We start from the raw sequence: 15,496 nt of genomic DNA, 5'->3' as shown, positions 1-15,496 counted from the left end.
TTAAGTATCTTTATCCTGAAATGCTTTTTGAAGTAACCTAGAGATACTCCTAAACAGTGGTGACCGGATTTAATCAGTAACGCTTTGTGACGATCGCTCTCTTAGTATGAGAGGAAGACCAGAGACATTTCCCACCAGATACTTGATTCCAACTGCTTATCATTGTGGGCCTGACAAATGATAATAAGTTAATGACCTAGGTGTCCTTTTGTCTTTTTCAGGCATTTGCGAGACAAGGGAGAGGATGATAAGATGCCCCCTATTCGAAAGAGGCAGCGTGGTCTGCTGCTGAGGTTACAGCAGGAAAAGGTAATTGATGCCCTCTAGGAAAATCCTGTCGATACCTCTGTGTGGTCATTAATTGCTTTGGACATTTTACAAATTTACAGTTGAGAAAATGACGTGCCAGGTTTTTGGATAGGAAACTAGCAGTATTTCTCAACCATATGTTTTATCTACTTCTTGGTAGTATTTAACACATTGTTTTAAAGGGTCCTTCTGTATCAATAATCTCACAGCTTGAGATTTGGATGTATTAATTGGTCTTCTATTCTCCACTGCTTAAGCTGCAGGCTAATTAACTTCATCACGTAATTTCAGTAATCCTATATCATGGACACTAACAGCTTCAGAATGTGTTCAAGAGCTGTATGTCACAGTTCTTTTGCTTAATCTTTTATACCTAAAAGGCAGAAATTAAGCGTCTTCAAGAGGCTAACAAGGCTGCTCGGAAGGAGAGACAGCTGATCCTAAAACAGCAGGCAGAGATAGAACGAATCCGTCAGACTACGATGAAACTGCAGGAAAAATTAAAATCTGCAGGAGAAAACAAGCTGGTAAGTGTTCAGTACAGGAACTGGAGTCTTCCCTCTTTGACTTTGCAGTTGGTATTTGATTTCAGCTACAGGCTTAGAAAGTACTAAATTGGACCTATTGTTTGGAAGCATTTATCTCCCCAAACCATCTCATCCTGTACATCTCAGCAATTTTAGTTGTTTAATTTCTTCAAACCGTTGTTAAAGGAAACACATTTCCAAAAGTCTCAGGTTTTTTCTTTTAACTGGGCGGTAGCTGGTGGTCTCAGGCTCTGATTCCATTTGATTAATTATCAGACCCCAAAGAACTAAAATAGAAGCTCTAAAACTCAAACTTGCTTCTTTGTGTGTTTCAGTGTTATTGAACTAAGTTGCTTACATCTTTGAGACAGCAGGACAGGGTTTGATAAGTGGCTGACTTCTTAGAAAATTTTGTAGATGCAAGCTTAGTAATAGTAATAGAGTAAGAATTGATTTTCTGTTTGGTTAACTGAATTCTTCTGGGATTTTTTTATTCTAGTTGCAGTAAAGGGAGAACTTAAATTATGGTGATAAGGGGGCTACTAAAAATGGTGGCAAACGAAATGAAGCTGGAGAATAAAGATAACATCTGCAGGTGTACAGACTTACCTGAAGTATTATTTGATGATCTGAGAAGTGAGATTGATTAACACAGTTTGAAAAGTTATTCTACCATATTTTTAATACTCCTAATGTTGTGTTTTGTTTTGTTTTTAACATTTAATTGCAGGACCTTCACAGTGAGGATGACATCAAACAGAGCAATGGTTCTAGCCCACTTCCAACTGATGCAGAAACACGCAGCCCTTCCCCAATCTCAATCTCCAGCAGTGAGACTAGTAGCATCATGCAGAAACTTAAAAAAATGCGCAGCAGAATGGATGAAAAGTAACTTAAGCTTCCTTTTCTTTTACAAAAGTTTACTATTTTAATTAAAAAAGTGGTTTGGCCAGTATCTGCACTAAAAGTGGCCATCAGAAAGCCTACAGAGGTATAGATATAAGACACAGTTTGATCTGAGTTGCCTGAAAAATAGCTGATTATAAGTGTTACTAGAACTGTAGTAATCTTTGAAGAGAGTGTTTCATAGGATACATTTTTTTTCACTACTACAAAGATTCAAATTGAGTCAGTAAATGCATATAGATTGAAGAGACTATGACATTAGTACATACAAGGAACTTGAGTTGACTTTGGCTTAATCTTGTCAGAGTTCCTCTTGCAATGAAATACCTGAAGTCAAATGATCATGGTGGTACCTATATCTTGTATTTCCCCTTTTCCCTTTTATTTTAAAGGAAAAAAATGCAGGGAACGAGACTATGGAATTAGTGCCAATTTGTATGGCATTGAAGCATGAGTTACAAATAGTGATAGTCAATAATGATGGACTTGTGGAAAAACTGGTAACTGAGTTTGAGTTCTGGTTCACAGAAAGTCGGGAAATATGTGTGTGACTCAGAAAGGCAGTTAATAAGACCTTTCTTTTTTTTCCTACATGGTCCACAGGTTTGAAAAAATGTTGAAAACATCTGTTAGTCTTCAGAAGAAATAATCTATATGTGCAATTCCTGGGTCTGGAAATTAAGATGGAATCTGTTGATTTCACCTGTTAAATTGTTTTGAATCAAATAAATTGTTTCTGCATCTTTTCAGTGCAGGAATTACTTTGTCTGCTTTAAACATCTTAAAATATTTAGCAGCATGTGCTCATTAGTTTGAATCTCTAAATTCTTATTTGAGACTAACCCCTTCTTAGTCTGACCTGTGCCAGTTAATACGAGTAATAGTCATTTCTTAAACAATTTTTCTGAACTTGTAACCAAGGTAGGTCACTACATTTTAGTTCATATGGGTGATCTTTGTCATGTTTTTTCTTTTTTTTTTTTTTCAAAACCAAATTACAGGTTATGAATTTTGATATTAATCCTGTAAGAGATGATAAATATGTTTTTGTATTCAAGATTTGCCACTTTTTATCAGGTACCCTTTTAGTCAATATCAGTTTTGAAATCTTATTTTTTCAATGTACCTTTGATCCTAAGCAACACATACAATTCCAGTAAGAATTGCATATTAGTAAATCATTGTCCCTAGTAATACAAAGGATCATAGTAGATACACAGTATGTTTTACCCTTAAAAACATTTTAATTCTAAGTCTAAAATATTGCTCACCCAGCGTATGCTTTTCAAAAGGTGTATGTCAGGATTTTAGCTGAAACAAGTGCTTTGAGGAAGAATAAGTGGATTTTGTATGTACATGTGATGCAATGCATGTGGTCATGCGTTTTTTATGGTTTTGTCTGATTGCTATATATGGTCAGAGGACGTAGTATTTTTTGTAAACATAAATAATTCCCTAGAACTTCAGTCTTACTGACTGTATAACTTTTTCAAGCATTTTAGAGGCATTCTTGATAATGATAGCAGCACTTATTGATTGAAAAGCAGTGCCAACTTGGTACCTTATTTTTGTGTCCTTATTTATAAAATACAAAAGAATAACATAGTTGAGTAAGACATTTGCTTAGGCTGTAATGATAGGAAGCTGTCTGTTCTGAAGAGAAATGTTCAGATTGCATGATACTACAAAAGAAAAGAAGTTGAATGATGACTAGAGAAATGAACTGGGAAACCTTGCTGAGCTGGACTTGCTGTACTCTGTAGCAAAGGGAAAATCCTTACCTATGAGGTGTCTTTAATACAGCTTTTCTGCTAAAAGGGGAACAAAAGAGTTGTGTTTTAATTTTATTCATGAACCTGCGTAGCCTGCATGTGAACAGGAGCATGCTCTGTCAAAGAGAATTAACCCGTCTGCCCTTGCTTTTCTTGCATATGCAGCTTTAATGACAATCTGTACAACAGAAGGACTGATTGAATGCTCATTTGCTTTTGCTTTCCTTAATATGCTGCTTACCCTGTGTTGTAGTTGCTACAGAGCTATATGGAACATGGTATTTCAGTATAAATTAGTTAGCTTAAAATAGTCTTTCATTTGGAAAAATCATTTTCATCACAGTGTTAAGTTTATGTAGATTTTTTTGAAAGGGTAGGCATTATCTGTCTGCAGTTAGCATCTCAGATGCAAGAGGCAATATGTGAGTATTTTGAGACCAGGTCTACATTCTATCACAGGGTCAAAATAGCATCTGAAAATTGAGTTACAGGTATATTTCAGACTTCTGGATTTGCTTGTTTTTGAAATAAATTATTTCATCTTTTTTTTGACCTTCCACTGGTGCTTACCTTTGGAGCAATAGTTTCATTGAGTTTTCACTGGGCAAATGGAAGTGTTTTCAGTTGCAGACTAGCAAAGCTGTATATATTGCAAACCCAGCATTCTGTTCGGTGCTCACAATGCTCTCTGTCAAGGGTTAGAATTATCAAAAGTTGTAAAAAGCTCGGGTTGAGATTTCAATAGGAAATGAGATTTCAATAGGTGCATGTGGAAGTTTGCATCAGAGTAATAAAAGTCCTTCCTAAATTTAAGGAAAATCAGTGATGTGAAAGTAGCATGCCTTTGACTAACAGAAAATGAAGTGTTCTAACTTATGCACAAGTGTATGTGTTCTATTACCTTCTGCATAACAATGTATAGTTTTTCTATCTGAGATGTTAGGTTAAATGCAATTAATTTAAAAGTTCTTTGCTAGATGCTGTCCTTTTCTCATTCTTTCTGCCTTTTTTTGCTTAGTTTTAAACTCTTCCTCCTTATTTTGTAGACACTGCTCTCCTGTTCACTACTTCTTCTCTGTCTTTACGTCTCACCACTGGGCCTCTCTCAGTGTCTGTTTTCCCAACCTCCACCCCAAATTCCAGCTGTATATCTACAACCAATTGGTCAGGTAACTGTACCTTTCTCAAGTGATAGACTCTTTGATAGAGCATGCTCTGTTCAGTCCTAAAAAGTCAAGAAGTTCTTCACCAGATGCATCAGTGGACATTTTTTGACGCTTTACCGTTTCCAGATTAACCTCTTATTATTCCTACTGTGTTCTGAGTAGCAGACAGTTCACTTTTCTCCCACTGTCTTTTTCAGAATAGCTGCTGAACTGCCTAATTTGACCTTAAACTCAGTGTACGTTGGGCATAAATGCAGTACAAACACAGGTTAACACTTCTGGAATGGGCAGATAAAATGTTGGACCTTAGCACTGGAGAAATAGTTAGACTTTGAAAATCACGTTGTATGATGTAACGTGAATGCTTCTGCTTCCTCCTTGCTCATCTAGATTTCCTGCCTTGTAAATACATGATGTATTTTTTGCCTTCCCCCCCCTGAAGGTACCCCTTCTGGTGAGGATGAATGGATACCCTTGGTGTTACAACTGGAACCCTCTAGATTGTAGTGAATACTAAGGCAATATGCACGCTGCCTTGTGGTTCTGACCTTTTATACCTCAGGGTTATAAAAGGGTCTGCATCTTTAGCCATGCTGCTTTAATCTGCTTCTTCCTAAAGGATGAATGTTGGAATTTTCTTTCTCTCTTAACATTCCTTTTGACTGACTGGTAGTCTGTTATTAGTTAGTGTTTGTATGGTGATTAGTTTTATGGTCATTTAGTTAATTCTGCTCCTGCTTGTGGCCTTCTGGGTTAATTCATTTGACGTTTGCTGTTGAGGAATCTTGCTCTTTTGAATCCATTTATTTCAGCCTTTCTCTTTGATTTTATTCCAACCGGACTTGCCTTTCTCAAGATCTGGCCAGCCGTAAAGACCCAGATATTTTAATGAAATGAAACAACTAGTGAAGGAAGAAGTTGCCTTTTGCATTGAGATCATTGCTGTAGTAATGACCTACATAACAAGTTCCAAATCTATGACCTGCTCGACTAATTGGAACTGATGTGTAACTGAAAGTAAAAGCTGATAAATCTGATAGTGCTGGTTAAAGACAACATCGACAACCATGACTGTCTGTGTCATGTTTATAGTGCAATTATCATTGATAATCTAGATTTGGTGATATAAATCTGTCAGTTTTCCCTAAGAGTAGACAATGTTTGATGTTTATCTACAGCAGGTGATAAAATAATACATGAAATCATAGCACCTGTGAACTGAAAGGTGGCAGGTATTCCAGACAGTCTGTGAGGTGCTTCTGCTTTCCATTTATCCTTGCTTTGACTATAGTAAAGGGGATCTGTGGGCATGTCTTACTGGCTTCTGAAACTTTTATCTTCACATCATCACCTTTTTTCCACCTGATCTGAATCCCTCATAGAGGAGGACTCATCTGAATCTTAATCTTTCTGATGAACTGCCAGCTCTCTTTTCCAGGGAACAGATTGAGCAACACTAAGCGAGTAAATAGGAAAAGTCCCTCAGCAGGTGAGACCTGCAGATTACCCAGTTGTTCATTGCAGTCCCTCTATATAAGAGGATTGTTTGAAACATAGGAGATCAAAAAGCACAAATTAGTAACTGCTTTGCAGCTTGAAAACTTTGATGCTAAGTATTTAGGTTGTATTAAAAATGGCAAATTATAAAGGCACTTTCAAGGAGAAATATCACAGGACTTTGAAGACTGCATTTTCAGACACCACACCTTCTGTACTGATTTGAAAACTCTCTGTATCTGGCAAATCATCTATTTTCTGAAGAGTGATTCTGTGACGCGTTAAGAATTTGACTGCAAGAGCTGAAAGGATTGATATACAGTCTTCTCTAGAGTTGGCATGGGAGAGGAAGTACATGCAGCTGATGTTGAAGTTGCTTCTAGCTCCTATCTTAAAGGTTAATGTTATTTTCTCGGTAACTTCAATATTTAGAAGTAAGCCCAGGGATGCTTCTGTTCAGTGGTTGGCAAAGAGAATTAGTATATGCACACAGACCTATTCAAACTCACAAGTTCCTCATTTCTGAGGCTTCATGGATGTCTTGAGAAATCTTTGTCACAAAGAAAAAATATTGCAAATTTTCAGCATGAGGTTTTTATTTTCTCTTAGTTTTAAATTAGTAGCCAGATCTGTTAGTAGCTGGGAAGAACAGTCCTGCATCCTTATGCTCTTTATGCTGTCAACTAACAATTAACATTCCAAGTGTGGCAATCCAGAGATGATACTCAAAGGAAGAAGGATAAAAGCTCCAGTAATTCCAGCAAATCCTTCAGGAGGATTATTAATACAGGAACACCTTCTCTTATAATTATGTATTTAGAAAGAACTGTGGGGCAGTTGGGGCTACAATATTTTTCTGTCATTGGAATTAGCAAAAAGAAAGGTTCATTTTTCAAACAGTCACTGCTTTCTTGAGGGTTCCAGTTTAATGCCACAGGTACTTCTCATGTTCTAAAACTGGGAACTGCCCCTGTTCATTTTACTGAGTATTTAGTAGCACTTTTAATGATGTTGAAGATTCTTAAAATCTAAGCAGCAGTTTTACAGGAAAAAAATATTTTTCCATTCTTTCCCCAGCAGCACATCAGAAGTCTAGGACATAGTTATTAGTATGGATATTACCCTAGGAAACAATCTGAACAGCTAAAATTCTGGGGATTGTGGCCATAGAGCTTCTGGCTGTTGGGATCTTTGCCTGTGGTCGACTGCTTTTCCATTGTCTTCTGCTCTGTCTGTCAGGTTCCTAACTAAGCGAGAACAGAAGCTGATGCAGCGTCGACAACATGCTGAAGAATTGCTGGAGTGGAAACGCCGCCTAGATGCAGAGGAAGCCGAAATACGGCGGATAGAAAAGCAGGCTCTGGCTGCCTGGGACAAAGAGTTGCTTAAAAACAAAGTAGCCAAGAAAGAACTGGGGGATCAGAGAACTGAGCCCAAAGGTAATAGGAAGTGGAGGAGAACTGATGCAAATGACAGGAGTAAAACAATCTGACACGATTGCTTAGGTTTCCACTTCCTGCCTTTTTTGATCTGGTGGTGGTGATTCTCTTGATTTCTGCACTCTTTAATGTCATCTCCTGCCTTGTTCTTTTTAAACCTATTTTAAACCTTAAACCTTAGTTATATGGGTATTCCTCCTTTGCTGTGTACCTTCTTAAGCATGCGGTGCAGCAAAGGCCAGCCAGATGTTTCTACATACAATTTAGAGTCTATTTCTTTTTTTTTTATTATTTTTTTTCAAAACAAATACTACTGTAATTAGTATAAGTGATTCTATTATAAGAAAAATGTTCCCAGATTTGGGGAGCTAAAGCTTTATTATTCTGTTTTAAGTAGACTGTACTTTCAGTATGAACTACAGAGGACCAGATTGCAGTGGGAGAAGGTAATAAAACTTTAGGGGTTGTTCTCAAAATAATATATTTTTCCCACTATAGAAAGCAGGAGAATATCCTTTCAGAGTGCAAAAGGAATTCAGAATTATTTCCTATTACCCTTGTTACTGAAAAGTCATGTGGATTTTAGGCATCTGTAAGACAGCTTAAAGATGTTATGTGTGTGAGTCAGTAAGTTCCAATGAGCAAAAACTCCTTACGCTGAAGACAGAGGCTTGGATGAAAAAAATACACTACTTTGTATTACCAGTACCTACCAGTAAGCATGGGAGCATGGTCCTGCTTTAGAAAGAGAAATTTGTCTCCCCAGCCGTTGCTCAAATATTAAATAGTTCTCCATGGCTGCTTCCATAATGCTGTGACTCCCGCGGAATTTAGTAAACAGGAATATTGAAAACCCAACTTATTATTTTACTTGTTGCCATTTGAGAGACTCATGATGAAATCATAACATTAAAATGTTTTCTGCAACTACTGTAAAGGAAGCAATCAATTCTAAATTTAAGATCTGACTTGCAGATTATATGCTCCACCATGACTTCTTCAGACTAATAGTGACTCTTGCTGTTGTGTGGGCAACTGGAAGGACAGGTTTCCCTAATAATAATCTTTTTGGAGTATGTTGTCTGGAAAATGTTAGAATATCCTGAAAAACTTTGTTTTAGACATTCAGCAATCGCTAAGACTGTTTGGTAGTCTTAAATCATGTTTTTTTGGTTTTTTGGTAAACATGCTTGTTGATGCTAGATGTTCCTCTCTTGGTGTGTAAGTGAGTGAAATAACACCAGTTTGATGTGTTGGTAGCGGTTCCTACTTTATACGCAGGCAACAGTTTCTCTGAAGGCATTTAAGTCGGTGCAAGTTCTGAAGTGGTTTGTCTTTTCTCATTATTCTACCTCAGAAACAGCCAGTGAAGAAGAGTCTCCAGTGCCTTCTTGCTCTCGTCTGAACAGTGAAAGCTCTGTCCCAGAAGATCTTGGCAGTCCAGCTGCTGAGTCTGTCCCATCAGAGACTATGGGCCATGGACAGCCAGAAAGCCCAGATCAGAGTACAATTAATGAAGAAATGATTTATTCTGAGGAGTTCAAGTCCTCTACCACACCTGGCAAACTTGTGAGTGAGATTTTTATGCTGTATGCATTCTTAAGCTTCTAAAAGATTGTCAGAGAACACAAGTACAGCCTTTCCAACTGTTGAAGCAGAGATTAAACTGTTCTGTTTGCAATACTATTGCATGTTACTATGAATAAACACTGTGACCAAATATATTCTTTAAAGTCCTGAGGTGAGGAAAAATCACTTGAGCACAGAGTTTCAATACTTTTAAACCCATGGGTAGTCTTGCAAAATGTTCTGCATATGTCACAAAGGTATGCGGTATTAAGTGGTGGAACACTGACCCAGTTCACCAACGTGAATTAGCTGTAGGCTAGCTTGTTACCATTGTGTAAATTCTTTGAGGCCATGGAAACTATGCCATGTTTTTCCACCTTGCTTTATTTGCGAGTGATGTATGCCAAAGTATAGCTATAAGATGAAGAAGCATAGCTGTAACCTGGTACGCAGTCCGTTGGGTTTTGGATTGTCTGCTTGCTAGCTAAATCCATTTTAGTGTTCTGTTACAGTTATTTCTGCTTCATTGATAATTTTGCTAAATATCAACCTGATAACTTTGCCTTGTGTTGAATGAGAGACAGAAAATTTGCTGTCTCTGAGAGGGGTAAAAGAACTGCTCATCTAGATTTCTATTAGAAATACTTTCTTCTCATAGAGTTCTCTGAGAAGATAGTAAAGTAAAATACCTAATATGAGCTAGAGGTTATATTTGAGGCGTGGGAAAGGTTTGTGGTATAATATTGAAGCAGTAAGCAGCATTTTGCCAGAATAGTTCTTAGATTTTTTTTGCCTGGCTACAGAGAAATAGGGTTCTGTTTTAATAATTCAGAATGGCATCTCACACCTCTACATGAAATGGTCCTTTTGGATTCATGGGTATATTTAGTAGGAGTTCTTATTCCCTTAATTTTTACCGAATACAGTTACATACACTGTATTGAGCACCTGTGAGTCACAACCATGTCAGTTCACTTAAGTAGTAACGGGGTAGTCTGAGTACATTTACTGAAGTCCACTCTCAAAGTAAGCAGTCTTCCATTGCTGCTGTTGGTATTTTTGTTTTATTGTCTAGCAAATTAAGATTAAAGCTGTTTTAAGGCAGCTGGATATGTACCATTGCTTATAAGATTCTCTAGTCATGCCAGTCTTTCCTTGTAACTAGTCCTGATGGCAATGATCTCCTTTAAATCTGAGCTTTACAAGCAGTTACTTAGTTGTCCTTTTCTTCTCACATAGTCTCCTCCCAAAAGCATATCTGTATCAAAGCAAGATTCCAGCAAAGGCAGCCATAGAACTGGAGGACAGCTGCGTTCACCTGTGAAGTCTCATCAGACATCCCACAATTGGTCTGATGAATCTTTATCTATGACACAGTCAGGTAAGTGTAATATCTGCATGGGTTTAATTGCTTTTTCAAAGCTAATCATTTTAATGAGTAAATTTAAAATGCAGACCTATATGTGGGGAGGCAGACAGAAATTTCTGGAAAATGGTAGGTTTTAGAGTTCCGTGACTTGTAGTTTATTTCGGCATAAGGTGTGTATCTTTGCACAGGTTCCTGAAAACAGGCATGAAAAGAGAGTTAATAGTTAAGGTATTTCTAGAATTTAAAAATGCCACGGTTAGATGTGCTTTTAATAAATTACTGTTCTCCACTGCTTTTATTGTAAGAAGGCAGAATATGGCTCAGCACCATATAAACATGATCATCCTCCTGAACACAATCTTGCTCCAGAAACCATCCAGCTCTGTTACCCTGGCAGTACAAGTAAGCCCACTGAACCTTCACGGGCATGTGCATAGCAATTGGATGCTTCATGACATATGCAGAATGTCTGTCTACAGCCAGGACAATCAGCCTGTAAGACAGTGGATCATCAGAAAAAAAGTTGTTCTCGGTGTATAAGGCTCGTCTTTAAAAACTACTGAGTTTCTTACCTCCTCATGTCCTAAGTCTCCTTTGGTACTGTGGGTACAATATGTACTCCTGGGACCTGGGAGAAGAAAAATAGAAATGTGTAAACATTATCACTAACTGGCGTAATTAATATCATACTAATGCGTTCAAGAAAATGAATATTTGTTGTTTGTTTCCCATTTTTTGAGAAGGATTTGGACTATGTGCAGTAAAATAGGACCTAAGGTTGCGTTTTTGAGCTACAGAATACAAGATCTGTGTATACCCCTCTCACAAGTCTTTCAGCCAAGTATCTAAGCAGGCTACCAGTAAATGCTGAGGGAAGGAATAACAGAAATGCACTGGTACAGAGCAGTCCTTTCCCTAATGTGTTCTCACAGCCTGTTAGTCACATGGATTCCAGGACTTCCTGCACAAACCATCATCTCTGAGTCACCATCGTCCACTCCATTGAGCTGTGAAGACTATCTTGAGCCTTTCTTTGCTTTTAGCCTCTTAAACGTCTTGTATTCCACAGTGTGGTTGTTACAGCATCACAAGATACTTCTTATTAGCAAATGAGATAAAAGCCACAGAGGAATATGCTTTTCTTGGGTTTAATTCCGTAAGTGCTTAGGAAGTCTTTGGTGGAAAAAGAATGAGGTGGTTCTATTGTATGTACTGGCTGTTCTTTGTGATTTAGAGAGAACTTCACTGGCACACTATGAAGACTGGAGACATCTGTGCTTGATGTAGCAAGCTTAGTCATCTTTTATGCCGTTTCTTGCTTAATATGTATGTAAAGGCAACAATAACAGTAATTTTGAGGCAGATATTCTGTTGGATGTAGAAAAGAATACCTAACACCTAGATACTGGCACTGAGTAGTTTGTGTTTGTGTTCTGTCTGGAGGGCAGGTTGCAACCCAGTGAAGCCTTCAAGCTATGTTCAAGTTCTGAATGAGGAACCACTCGAGGAACCCATAGTGAAAAGTATAGCAGGCAACAATGGTCATGAAAATAAACTCTTTTAAAATGGAGTATTTGCTATCTTCAGCATTCCTGGAAGTGTTTGAGGCCAGGTTGGGTGGGGCTTTGAGCAACCTGGTCTAGTGGAAGGTGTCCCTGCCCATGGCAAGAGGGTTTGACGATGATCTTTAAGGTCCCTTCCAACCCAAACCATTCCATGATTCAATTTCAAATGTTGACGGTTGTATAAGAGAGGGGAAGTCCGTCAAGATGATGCTGGTTTCACAATAAATCATTCCATTGTAAAGAGGCAAATCTTCCAAGCTGCTGAGTAGTAGTGAAGTCATCGCTATGTCAGTGCTGATGCATGCGTAGACAGGATTGTCGAAGATGAAAGCATGTGCAGATCTTTCCCTTATGAGTTGATCAATAAAAGCTATAATTGCATAATGGTCACTTACCATTCAGGAGGAATTAAGTACAGTGGCATCGTAAAGTACTCGTGATTAGCAAGTGAGATCCATTCTTTCCATGCTTTTTTAAACTTCTGTAAATGGTTAACAGCCGTTGTTAGCAGAAAATAAATATGGTAGTTTGATCGTATTTGCTGGCTGTTGATGATGAAGTCATTCTTCATGGCTGTTTGTTGTCTTGAGAAGTGAAATAGATTAGCAAAATGTCCTGCTGTTCCCACTGGCTGACTAGATATTACTGGAAACTTACTTTCTAGGGCCTTCAGTAGAGCAGTTGTAGTTTATGGGCCTCCAAGCCTTTTGGTCCATAAAACAGCATTGATAATATCAGGCATTAGAAAAGCAGACCATTCTAGATCCTTCTGTTAGAAACTGCTGCTGTAGAACATAAAGGGGGCGTCAGCTACAGGGAGCAGCTCCCATAAGACTGTATCAGATAAATATTTTGGAAATTTTCTCATATTTAATTGTGGCAGCACCATCTGAGGCCAGGATCTTGTTTTGCACTGTATTGGTATATGTTTGAAAAACAACAAACAGGTGGACATAATCAGGTGGGTGGGGAAGAAAAGTAGTGAGGCACTGAGCCAGTCTTTCTCTAAGTCTGAGAGCCCTGCAAGACCAGGAACTTGTTAGAATAGGAATTATGAAAGTGGCAGAGTTGCTGGTAGAATGTGGTTATCCTGCAGAGAACGGATCTAAGCAGCTGGGGACAGAGTTACAATGGAACAGAAGCAGAAAATCATCAAAAGGATTGAAGGCCAGACTGCAGGGGATGGAGAGGAAATGATTAAGAAGGAAAAAAAAAATAAAATAACCCCAGTCAGTAATGGCATCTTAGGAAGGTCTTTGAAACAGAACTTGGAGCAAGGATGTGCCACATAGCTTTGTGTAAGCAATTGTAGAGTAGTCTGCCATGTGTCTAAGCTCAACACTACCCTCCTTCACCTTGAATAAAACGTCAGTCCAAAACCTGACAACAGTAAAAATCTCTTAATCGTTCAAACTGGCTTTCCTTGTAGCTGTCAGCCAGTCAGCCTTCCATTTCATAGTTTTTTTGCCACATTGTCTAAATAGATCTGAAGTGGGCTGGATACCTAACCTGCTTTTGGAGCCTGCTATTCCAAGAGAAATTCTCAGTAAAGTGTACCTTGTAGTTTGAAATTGTAAATGGTGACTGTAAACAAATGCTTCAGTTACGTTTTTGGTATGCATTGTTGAGCTGTCATATTTTTAAATGTCAGCAAAGGTTAATTTCTGACACAGCTGATGTGATAAGCCCTTAATGAGGGAGCAATGTGAATGTGGGCAATTGACGTGAACAAGTTTGGTAACAAGTTACTGCATGTATTAGAGCCTTTCTCTCTTGTAAATCAAGTAAGATGCAGTGCTTTTTCTTTCATATGCTATACAGTTGTGTTGTGAATCCAAGATCCCACTTAATACGTTGAAATTAACTTAATTTCTTGAATATTTCACTTGGACCATATTTTGTGTATACTAAATGACTATTGAATGCTTTGTATAGAATTGTTTTACAAGTTATTTAAAGGCTAAAACAAAATCTTTTTCAGAAACCACATCTGATCAAAGTGATATTGAAGGACGGATCAGGGCCCTGAAGGATGAACTACGGAAAAGGAAGTCTGTGGTTTACCAGCTGAAAAAGGAACAGAAAAAGAGGCAAAAGGAGAGACTGAAAGCCCAGGAGGCCAGTTTGATCAAACAACTGGAGGTTAGGAACCATAGGAAGATGGGCAAAGTAAAAGCTATGGATAAATCATTTTATTATGGATATTGTTGGCAAAATATTGTATCAACAGCTGTGAAAGGCATGTTAATTGTGATGGAAGTGGGACTGTTTTTGGCTAGTTAACTGCTTTCAGTAATGAACAAGAGCCTTGGAGGCAAAACCACACTCTTTAAAATGAGTACCTTTAACAGGTTACAGTGTTCGATGGGGTTTATATATGTTCATACGCATTGGTATCCCAGCTTGGATTAAACAGTGGTGCTTACGTAATTTGTTTTTGAAAGTAAAGTATTGATTCCCAGGATTCACACATATGGAGCTTTAGGAAGTAAAGCTCTCAGTACAGAGAAACTGAGAGTGTCCTTAAATGGCTGAGGCTATGCTTTATTTATTTTGATAAGTTTTTGTATACCAAATTGTAGTAGTTATGGTTTAGTAGATTAACAGTCGTAACTTCTTTATGCTCAGTCATATGATGAGTTTATCAAGAAGACTGAAGCTGAGCTGAGCCAAGATCTGGAGTTATCACCCACAGCCAAACCTCAGATTAAAACTCCATCTTCAGCTGCTACTGAAAAACCGAAGATCAAGGCACCACCACTCCATAGGTAAATGGGATTTCTTCTTGCTTAGATTATTCTGAAACTGCAATGATTGCTGTTTGAGCAGAGACCTTTGGTGCAAGCAAAGCTGCTAACTGATGTTCCTTAAAGCACTGGACAGTGGCAGTATGTTGCTGACACATTCGCTGGTTACATTTGGCCCAAAATAGATAAGATGCGCTGTCCCTGTAATCATATGCATCTTATTTCTGTCCTGCCCAGCCTTTCAGGTCCTGTTGTCAAGTTCGTTCTGAATAATAATTTTTGATTGAGCAAGAATGTGCAAAGCAGTTGTTTGGATCACTGACCTGTATGAGTTTTTATGCCTGTTGCACTGTAAGGCAAACTATTCATCTTTTCAACTTATATCTGTTTTGGATCTCATGTTTTAAAAAGTAGACAATTCAGCTGACTTTTTGCACTTCTCACAGTATTAAGTGTTTCATTTTCTCCAGCAGATGGTGCAATTTTAGTGCATTCTTTTTTTTTTAAAAAAAAGTATTTTTCTCTTTTTTGGCTGCAAAAAGGCCAAGGTTTGTGATTAACCTTTTAAAAAATTATTTTCCAGGGTTTGCCAAACCACCAACTCTGTCCCCACTCCTGTTTTCTAAGTTA

General features: G+C 38.0%; 1 protein-coding gene across 10 annotated transcripts in view; it reads left to right on the top strand.

Annotated features, from left to right (window-relative positions):
* CEP350 (centrosomal protein 350) overlaps positions 1-15,496 on the top strand; it is a 72,708-nt gene that overhangs the window by 40,735 nt on the left and 16,477 nt on the right. For 7 of the 10 annotated variants that reach the window (XM_038183220.2, XM_072041800.1, XM_038183221.2 and 4 more), the window contains exons 25-33: positions 222-309; positions 690-836; positions 1,567-1,724; positions 4,561-4,683; positions 7,417-7,616; positions 8,974-9,185; positions 10,425-10,566; positions 14,101-14,261; positions 14,748-14,887. In XM_038183220.2, the coding sequence (XP_038039148.2) occupies positions 222-309; positions 690-836; positions 1,567-1,724; positions 4,561-4,683; positions 7,417-7,616; positions 8,974-9,185; positions 10,425-10,566; positions 14,101-14,261; positions 14,748-14,887 (1,371 nt within the window). The remainder of the gene's footprint in view (positions 1-221; positions 310-689; positions 837-1,566; positions 1,725-4,560; positions 4,684-7,416; positions 7,617-8,973; positions 9,186-10,424; positions 10,567-14,100; positions 14,262-14,747; positions 14,888-15,496) is intronic. The other 3 variants (XM_038183224.2, XM_027463401.3, XM_038183223.2) reach the window with 1 other exon arrangement.

The sequence above is a fragment of the Anas platyrhynchos genome, chromosome 8 (assembly GCF_047663525.1).
Source record: "Anas platyrhynchos isolate ZD024472 breed Pekin duck chromosome 8, IASCAAS_PekinDuck_T2T, whole genome shotgun sequence".
NCBI classification, from domain to species: domain Eukaryota; kingdom Metazoa; phylum Chordata; class Aves; order Anseriformes; family Anatidae; genus Anas; species Anas platyrhynchos.
Note: the sequence above shows the minus strand (reverse complement) of the source record. Positions and strands in the feature narration are given on the sequence as shown.